Source organism: Podarcis melisellensis (genome assembly GCF_964234715.1).
Source record: "Podarcis melisellensis genome assembly, chromosome: 2".
In the NCBI taxonomy this organism is placed as follows: Eukaryota; Metazoa; Chordata; class Lepidosauria; order Squamata; family Lacertidae; genus Podarcis; species Podarcis melisellensis.
Window position 1 is genome coordinate 105,240,437 of NC_138529.1, and position 9,653 is coordinate 105,250,089.

Sequence of the window (9,653 nt, forward strand, 5' to 3'; positions counted from 1 at the left end):
AGCACAGGGTCCATTACCAATCTTTGAGGGACTCTACTTTCTATATCTCTCCATTTACTGCTACTCCCTTTTACTGTTTCGAAAAGTACATTTGAAACACATTCCCCCCACCTTTGGGCACTGTAGTTTTGTTAAGGTTACTGGGAATTTTAACTCTGGGCAATTGTAACTCTGGGCAATTTTCTGATCTATATTACATACGGTTTGCTGAGTGGTTACATGAAGTGCCCAGAACTCTTTGAGGGGAGAAAGGTGCTTTAAAGGCATACCCTCCAACATTTCTCTGATGAAAATAGGGACACCCCATTCCATTATGATAATTTTACTATTTATACCCCACACATCTTACTGGGTTGCTCCAGCCACTCTGGGCAGCTTCCAACATATATATATATATATATATATATATATATATATATATATATATATATATATATATATATATAAAATAATAATGCTCAGGGGACGGATAACTCCATGCCCTCCAACATTCCTCCAGTGAAAATAGGAACATCCTAAGGAAAAGTGGGACATTCTGGAATCAAATCAGAAATCGGGATGGCCTCTCTAAATTAGGGACGTCACTGGAAAATAGGGACACTTGGAGGGTCTGTAAAGGTATGTTTGTACACAGCCTATGACCCTACAGATAGATTTCCTGGTCCGTCAGGGGCACGCAAGCTAAGCCATGGAGGGCAGTTAGGCCGAGGCAGAGCTGAGGTAAATGTGAAGCCTAAGGGTGGGAATAAATGGGGTGGTTTATGAAGATACTTGGTGATTGGCAGCTTGGTCAGCATCTTCTTCAGTGACACCTTCCTGTTTCAGCGCTGAGATCTCGTGGAAAATAGGGAGCATAGTCTCTCGCACGCGGTCTGCAAATTCTCGGACATCAGCTGCGCTCAGTCCCTCAGTCTTGATGGGCGGAAGGATCCGGATTGTCACTTCCCCTTGGAAGAAAAAACAAAGGAAATGCTGTACCCCCTGCAAACGGAGCCCCCTTCCCCAGTCCAACTTAGGCAGCAAGCATGGAGTCTGGAAAAACGAGTTTGCTTCATAGTCTCAGGCCATGTCCCAGAACACTTCCCCATCCCATTTCTTTCCCACAGCTACCTGATGTGAATTTTTTAATTTTCTCATTGAAGAACGTCCGGTAGGAGGAAATCACCACAGGAATAACTGGCACCTGCATGGACATGAAGCACGTCAGCCGCCAGTCAGATGGAAATTTACCTTTGCTGTAAATTGAAAGTTGTGGGCAGCCTCAGAAGCTGCTTCCAAGGGAGCCCTGCTTTTTAATATTCTCACAGACTAAGGGCACTTCCAGACAACCTGTTTGTTGACCGTTCACTTTAATTTGCTCACTGTGAGGTCAGCTGACATCACATCAAAACAAGTGTTATCTCAAAGTTTCCACTGCATTTCCCCTGTCCTTATCACAAAAAGTTGTTGTTTTGGGGATTGGTGCTCCCTGCTTTTCATCTTTGGTGTTTTGTTGAACTTTTTTTTAAAAAAAAGTCTCTTGTTTTACTGTTTTTTTAATGGGCCAGATTCAATGAATGAGTCCCGCTGGCAGAAGCACACACAAAGGGCATATCTGCTCACAGAAGAGAGGAAAATGCTACAAATTAGATTGCTATAACAAAAAAGGGGGGGAAACCCCTATGGAAAACCACATAGAAAAATATTGTGCCCTCTGGCGCCCTCTGGTGTTGTGTGTTTATAACGGATTCAAAGCATTATTTCTTTACTAATGTCGCTGAGTCCAAAGACTTTGGCTAGTGCAATGGGGCTTTCCCCAGTGCCCCATCCCAAATTGGCATTAGGTGGAGTGTCAGAAGAATAGCACACAGGGGAAAGTGGTGGGGGAGGGGCTGTAGTGCTATGTGTTTTTAAAATAATCCCTTTAAGATCGTTCCTTGCTTTGGGTATGCATCAATACAGCAGCTCCTGACAGGATTTGGAGAGTGTAATCTGTCCTGTGGTTTGAAATACCTGACTTACTCAGCAAAATACCTTATACAGTGGTACCTCAGGTTAAGTACTTAATTCGTTCCGGAGGTCCATACTTAACCTGAAACTGTTCTTAACCTGAGGTACCACTTTAGCTAATGGGGCCTCCTGCTGCTGCCGCGCCGTCCGAGCACAATTTCTGTTCTCACCCTGAAGCAAAATTCTTAACCTGAAGCACTATTTCTGGGTTAGTGGAGTCTGTAACCTGAAGCATATGTAACCCGAGGTACCACTGTACTGAACCTGAGGTGAATTTGCCTAATGGCAACAGCTGGCAACCCTGTTCGGCTGCCCTCAATCCAACTGCAGCATATAAACTTTAAAAGTGGGACATGCTCCCAGCTCCTACAAGCCTGGTCTTTTTAGTTTAGGATAGCCACTCAGAGAATGAGTCCACTATTAGTAAATAGGATGCAGGAATAAACAAGAGGCTTGGAAGCTGAATGATCTCACCTGGGCTTCCACAGCTAGAAGGAAGGCCTCATGTCTGGATGAGAACAGACCAGCGCTGTCATTGTCTCCAGTGCCTTCAGGGAACATGCAGATTCTCAGCTGGAGGGGAAAGAGAATACTGAAAGGATGTTCAAACATAAATTTTATTTCACCTGGAAAAATTCAGTGGCTACAATTTTGTCTCTCCCTGATGTGATTTCTTCCAGTTAAGTTTTCATCTGCTCTGATACTGCAGAGGACGCAGTACAGAAAACGAGACCTTTTTTAGCCTAGAAATAGTGCTTTTTTTCTTTTAAAATGTTTAGGGTTACTCTCATTTTCCTACTCATATTGAAATACTGCCCCTCAATAACGCCCAACTTAGATTCACAAAATATTTAGGGGTATGCATACCCCTGTGTCCCCCAGAAAAAAAGCACTGTCCATGTTATGTACTAAGTTTGGATCCTAGAGCAATAGGCAGGTAGGATTCTAGAATGCAACAACTGATTGGCCTGCAGGAGCAGCCCAATCAGGCCCCAGGAGGAAGTCAATCAGCCTATTAGGCCGGTAGGATTCTAGAATGCAACAAGTGATTGGCCTGCAGGAGCAGCCCAATCAGGCCCCAGGCGGGAAGCAAAATCAGCCAATCAGATAGGGTCCATTGTGTAAATAATGTATATAAAGCCATAGGTTTGGGGGAGGGTTTTATTCACTTTTTTACAAGCTGCAATAAAGAGTATGAAATCACTATGCGACTCCGAGTATATTTCAGCCTATATCAATAATGGCTTGGAAGGGTGTCTGTGTCATGTACTGAAGTTCTCACCCTGGGCCAGCAGGAGGATACTGTAGATAGCTTGTATGCAAATGAAGGATCGAAAGTGATGTTCAGTGATTGGATAGTTTGTATGCAAATGAAGGATCGAAAGTGACGTTCAGTGATTGGCTAGTTACAGAAAATGGTTACTGTTGCATTCTAGTGGAGCTCTATATAAGCAGGCTGACTGAGCTCCTCAGTTCAGTTCTGTCCCAGCTTACAAATAAAGAGCTGCTTTGGAAGAATTGCTGTGTCGTCTGATATGTTCGCCCACAACTTAACAGTCTGTCTGTCTGTCTAGCTGTCTATCTACTGTATTTCATTTCCTCCAAGACATACAAAGTGGTGTACAGGGTTGTCCTCCCACCAGTTGCCATTGGCAAGACAGGGCAACAATAAACACTTACGTAACCTGTCACAGGTATTGCTGCAGCTTGCCAGGATGGGTGAGGTGGCAGTGGGATTGGCATGGTCTAAATGTACCAGTGACTGCATGGGATTGACTCTGCTGGTGCATTCACTGAGCAGACATCGCGGCCTCCTTGCCCCTCTCATGGAATCACAGAACTGAAGAGTCAGAAATGACCCCAAGAATCTCCAACAGGTGGCCATCCAAATTCTGCTTAAAAACCTCCAATGAAGAAGAGTTCACCTCACTGTCCCGTCCCCCCCGAAGAGTCCATTCCACTGTTCCTGTCAGAAAGTCCTTTGTTTAGTCAGAATCTCCTTTCTTTTACAGTGGTACCTCAGGTTAAGAACTTAATTCGTTCTGGAGGTCCGTTCTTAACCTGAAACTGTTCTTAATCTGAGGTACCACTTTAGCTAACAGGGCCTTGCGCCACTGCCGCATGATTTCTGTTCTCATCCTGAAGCAAAGTTCTTAACCCGATGTACAGTCATACCTCGGGTTACAGCTGCTTCAGGTTGTGTTTTTTTGGGTTACGGACCACTGAAGCCCGGAAGTACCGGAATGAGTTACTTCCGGGTTTCGGCGGTCGCGCATGCGCAGAAGTGCCGAATCGCAACCCGTGCATGCACAGACACAGGTTACGAACGTGCATCCTGCATGGATCATGTTTGCAACCCAAGCATCCACTGTACTATTTCTGGGTTAGCAGAGTCTGTAACCTGAAGCGTCTGTAACCTGAAGCTTCTGTAACCTGAGGAACCACTGTAATTTGAATCCAGTGGTTTGGCTCCTGCTGTCCGGAGCAGCAGAAAACAAGCTTGCTCTGTCTTGACAACCTTCAGATATTTGAAGATGGCTTACATATCACCTCACGGCCTTCTCTTCTCCAGGCTAAACCTTCCCAGCTCCCTCAACCATTCATCACGAGAGTTAATTTCCCTGACACTCACGTTGTCACGGACCATCGCGTCTGCTGCCTCCGATATGGAATTGGCGGATGTTTCTCTGTTCCGGCGGTCAACGAAAACGAAGCCGCTCAGCCAGCAGGCAAGGCCAACAGTAAGAAAGTGTAAGATCTCCCTTTTAACAATGAAGGTGCTTCTCTCCGGCAAGATCTGAAGCATCGCTGGGACAATTGGAAGACTGTCAAAATGAAGTCTGGCTGTGCAGTTCCTCCCACCCTTCCCTACAGCCCCTAGCGAGAGAGCTGATGTAATAATTAGATTTGGGCTGGGTACCTAATCTTTGCTTAGCTGTGAAGCCACCGGGATTATCTTGGGTCCAACACACATCTTCTCTTGGCCTGGCCTACCTCACAGGGTGGTTGTGAAGATAAAAGTAGCCTGGGTTCCTTGGAGGGAGAGGGATGTGCGTGTTGTGTTTTATCTGCCTATTCACACACCTGGATGCAAGGAGTATAACCCTCACAATGCATAGCCCCTCTTTACTATGTTTATATAATGCTATTCGTTATGGCCTATGGCCAGGATAAAATAAACTCTCCTACGAACAGAAAAGAGCTTGCATGTGATTTTTGTGACATTTTGGTGGGCCCAATAAGGGTATCTTGACGGCAAATATTAGAGGCCTTTCAAATCAGAGAATAATTAAAGATTGGGATGGAGTGAAGGAATATATGAAAAAAATATGGTTCCGGAACTGGAATATTAATAGATAACATGGAAAACATGCAGGGATAAGCAAGGAAATAATCAAGAAATTAACTGAATACCGTATTTTTCGCACCATAGGGCGCACCGGATCATAGGGCGCACCCAGTTTTTAGGGGGGGGATCAAGAAAAAAAATCCCCCCCAGCCCCAAAGAGCAGCGTACAGGCTGCGCACAACCTCTCCCTGCCGGAGGGGTTGTGCACGGCTATGGCACAAGCCAAGGCAGCGAGCAGGATGGATCCCGCTTGCTGTTTTGGCTTCCCCTTTAGCCCCGTGCAGCCTCTCCCTCCTGGGAGACTCCATAGCCCCGTGCAGCCTCTCCTTGCCGGAGGGGTTGCGCGCAGCTATGGAGCAAGCCAAAGCAGCGAGCGGGATGGATCCCGCTCACTGTTTTGGCTTCCCCTTTAGCCCCATGTAGCCTCTCCCTCCCGGGAGAGGCTGCACGGGGCTAAAGAATCCATAGCCCCGTGCAGCCTCTCCTTGCCGGGAGACGCTGCGCAGGGCTTTCCTGGCTTTACTGGGAGGTGGGGGGATTCACCCACCTCCCGCAAAACCGGCAGAAGCTGCGCAACTCCTTTAAAGAGATTGCGGCTTCTCCTGGCTTTTTAGTTAATCATGTAACAGGTTTATGTTAGGAAATGAATATGGATGTTGAATTTGATGTTTGTAATGTTTCTTTTTTTCGTTTTTGGTTTTGGATTATTATTTTTTAAAGAGTATATTATGCCGGTAGTCCATGCCCTCCTACCAGTGGTGATCTGAAGATATTTTCTCTATCAGCAAATGTCTGCAGGGCAGGTAGTTACTCTCTGTGGCCCACTGCAATTTGGATGCCACCGGGCAATATGTGTAAAGCTGTAGGTGGGTCACTCCAGCCCTTCCAACTGGATGGGAGAAAGAGATTGAGGCTTAAGCATGCAACCAACATACCCAGGATGTCCACATTGCATTGCTGATTGGCAACCACAACATACGGCACTTTCAGGTTTAAGTTCTGAGAGCCCTGCACCTTGAATTTGATGCCGAGGAAGTATTTCGCTGGCAGCAAGGCAAAGCGGAGGACTCTAAAACAAGGGAGCAAAACCAGAGGTGTTTGAGGAAAGTCAAAGGCGTTGAAGGACAGGAGCGAGAACTTTACAAGCAAGACAGTTGCCTGCTACAGCCTGTTCGGATGAAAGCTAGTATAATCATACCTTGGTTTTCAAACAGCTCAGTTCTTGAATGTTTTACCTTGGAAGTCAAATGCCTTGTGACGCGAACGTTTTGGCTCCTGAACACCGCAAACCTGGAAGTGACTGTTCTGGTTTGCAAACTATTTTTGGAAGTCGAACGTTCGGCGGGGCTTCCGCAGCTTCCGATTGGCTGCAGGAACTTCCTGCAGCCAATTAGAAGCCGCGCTTTGGTTTCTGAACATTTTGGAAATCAAACAGACTTCCGGAACGGATTCCATTCGACTTCCAAGGTACGACTGTATGGTGTAGTGCATGGGTAGGCAAACTAAGGCCCGGGGGCCAGATCCGGCTCAATCGCCTTCTAAATCCAACCCGCGGACCATCCAGGAATCGGAGTGTTTTTACTTGAGTAGAATGTGTGCTTTTATTTAAAATGCATCTCTGGGTTAGACTTGTCTGAAAGATCGACGAGCCTCCTCAGCAAAGGATCAATGGTGTCTCTACGAATCTCAGCATAAAAAGGACATCTAAAAATATATATGTTCAGGGCTTCCTATTTCCCCTAATGGGCAGGCACAAAGTCTCTGTGCGTACGGGACTCTTCTGCAGGAGACTTCCAGAACCGGTGAGGGAATGGCCGAGCTTCTAGCAAGAGTGAAAGCCCTTCTTGCATTTCTGGATGCGAGGAAATAGAGATATGTTGCTGGAGCGGCTACGTATCTCCCGTTTTCTATGATTTTATAATCGGGGACCCTCATCTCTGGGTTATTTGTGGGGCATAGGAATTCGTTCATACGTTTTTTTCAAAATATGGTCCGGTCCCCCACAAGAACCGTCTGAGGGACAGTGGACCGGCCCCCTGCCGAAAAAGTTTGCTGACCTCTTGACTGTTGCATCACAACAGAGGAGACCCACGTTCAAATCCCTACTTGGCTATGATGCTCCTTTTGACTCCTTCACAGGGATGTCATGAAGATAACAAGAGGAGCATCTTATAGACTGCCCTAAGCTGGGGGGGGCGGGCAGTAGAAAAAAAATGAAAAAATCCAAGTGAGATGCACATAGCAGGCACAGGGCCCTTAGATCTGGATTGCAGGAAAGCCAAATGGTTAAAGCTCCCAATCAGACCTGAATAAGTCACAGCTGCCTCTCCTTGAAGTTGAAGGAATGTCATCTCCTCCAGCCTTTGATGAGTATCTTAAGTGTCAACAAACACTTTCCTAAACATGAAGCTCTCTTCCTTTCACAATCATGGGCAGCCAGGTCAACAAAAGACTGCTTAGCAAGAAGGCCCAACTCATTTCTGGTGTTAAGCCAGCCTTCCACAACCTGCTGCTCTCCAAAGGTTTTGGACTACAATCCCCACTACCCCCAGTCACCATGTCCAATGGACCCTCCCTCCCTCAGCAGATCCACAGCTAGTCCCTGTGTGCGAGGGAATGTGAGGGTGGTTTGGTCTCCACCATGTTTCCGCAAGGGGTTTTCTTGCTGTGGACAACCCTACTCCATACTGAGGGTGGGTGAGCCTCTCAATTTTGGTTTCTCTCATTTTGCCAGTCTGAAGTTTTGTTCTCCACCTTTGCAGTTTCTCCACCTTTCCAGTTTTTTTAAAAGTCCTCGCAAAAATTCACCAGGGTTTTAGAGTGAATTCCTCCTACTGCACACATAATGGTAAAGGGACCCCTGACCATTAGGTCCAGTCATGGCCGACTCTGGGGTTGTGGCGCTCATCTCACTTTATTGGCCGAGGGAGCCGGCGTACAGCTTCCAGGTCATGTGGCCAGCATGACTAAGCCACTTCTGGCGAACCAGAGCAGGGCACAGAAACGCCATTTACCTTCCTGCCGGAGCAGTACCTATTTATCTACTTGCACTTTTGACGTGCTTTCGAACTGCTAGGTTGGCAGGAGCAGGGACTGAGCAACGGGAGCTCGCCCCGTCGCAGGGATTCGAACCGCCGACCTTCTGATTGGCAAGTCCTAGGCTCTGTGGTTTAACCCACAGCGCCACCCGCATCCCCACTGCACACATACTTGTATGCAATTTCCGCCAGCATAATGCTTTTCGCTAATAGATGCATTTCTATATGTGCACTTTGCTGCAATGTATGCATTTCCACACACCTTACTTGTCTGTAGAACTGCATTGCAAAATCCATAAAAAGTAAATACCGAAAGATGGAAGTGTTTCAGTTCACATATTGTTTCGGAAAGTGCAAATTTTGTAGGTTTGCCTTTAAAAGTGAACTGGATCGTGTCTCTGGAGTGGGGGGGGGCTAATTTCACAAAATGTGATAAGGCAGTCCTGCTGGATTTGGTCCCACCCTCACCCTCTCATACTGCTGAGCGTGGCTCTGGGCACCTGCCCCTAAGTCCCTGAAGGGCATCGCTGCTTAAAAGCTCATTAGTTCTCGGGCCGCTATGAAGGAGTCACATCACACACTCCTATGTGAGCACAGAGTCCCAAAAAACAAGATACAAAGTCACATGGCAGTAATAGTTCACTCACCTCACATTTGCCACACTTCGTCCCCGGAGAGCTATAACAGGAAGTGCAAGGGAGGTCATATTGAACATCCAAATATTTAGGAAGCAAACCCTGAAATAGTATCTGAAGGTATTGCTGTAATGATAGAGGAGCAGCCCTGCAAAGATGAACAGGAAGAAATTGACCAGGCCAAGAGACTGGGCCATGTTGTCTTCTGCAGACGCTCCTAAGTCTGTGCACAGTTTGCCTCCAACATTTAAGGTTTCGGCATGGCTGGGCGTGGAAACCACAGCAGAGAGAAACATGCTCAAACACGTACACTCCAGCAAGAGAGAACTCCCACTGTTCTTAATCACCATTCTTGGACTGCATGCAGGAATCATGAATACGTGGGCAGCGATGGCATGTACCTTTTGTGGTAGAGAAGGAAGATTCCTCGGTCCACGCAACACAACAGCAGAGAGCGGCTAAAAGGTTGCCATAAAAAGTGACTTAAAATTGTCCACAGAAGGCTGCCATCTAAGTTTGCCAACTGTCTAGGAAAAAAACACTATAGTGATGGCCACCAACTTGACTTGATCCAGCAGGCTGTTCTTTTGTCTTTAACTAGCCTGGCCTACCCCTGTGCTTTTGTCCCCAGACTGATCTAGT

At 46.7% G+C, this 9,653-nt stretch overlaps 1 protein-coding gene across 2 annotated transcripts; it reads right to left on the reverse strand.

The window, feature by feature from the left end:
* Positions 1 to 462: 462 nt before the first annotated feature.
* Positions 463 to 9,405, reverse strand: LOC309365023 (1-acyl-sn-glycerol-3-phosphate acyltransferase alpha-like). 2 transcript variants are annotated; one of them, XM_081903126.1, is made up of 6 exons: positions 9,024 to 9,400; positions 6,274 to 6,407; positions 4,622 to 4,797; positions 2,464 to 2,562; positions 1,111 to 1,183; positions 463 to 947 (listed from the first exon to the last, which is right to left on the reverse strand). In XM_081903126.1, exons 1-6 carry the CDS (start codon positions 9,383 to 9,385, stop codon positions 760 to 762), a joined length of 1,032 nt encoding a protein of 343 aa, XP_081759252.1. In that variant the 5' UTR covers positions 9,386 to 9,400; the 3' UTR covers positions 463 to 759. The 2 variants fall into 2 exon arrangements, with proteins under 2 accessions (XP_081759252.1, XP_081759253.1); XM_081903127.1 differs by lacking the exon at positions 2,464 to 2,562 and having other exon boundaries at positions 9,024 to 9,405.
* Between the last annotated feature and the right edge of the window lie 248 nt (positions 9,406 to 9,653).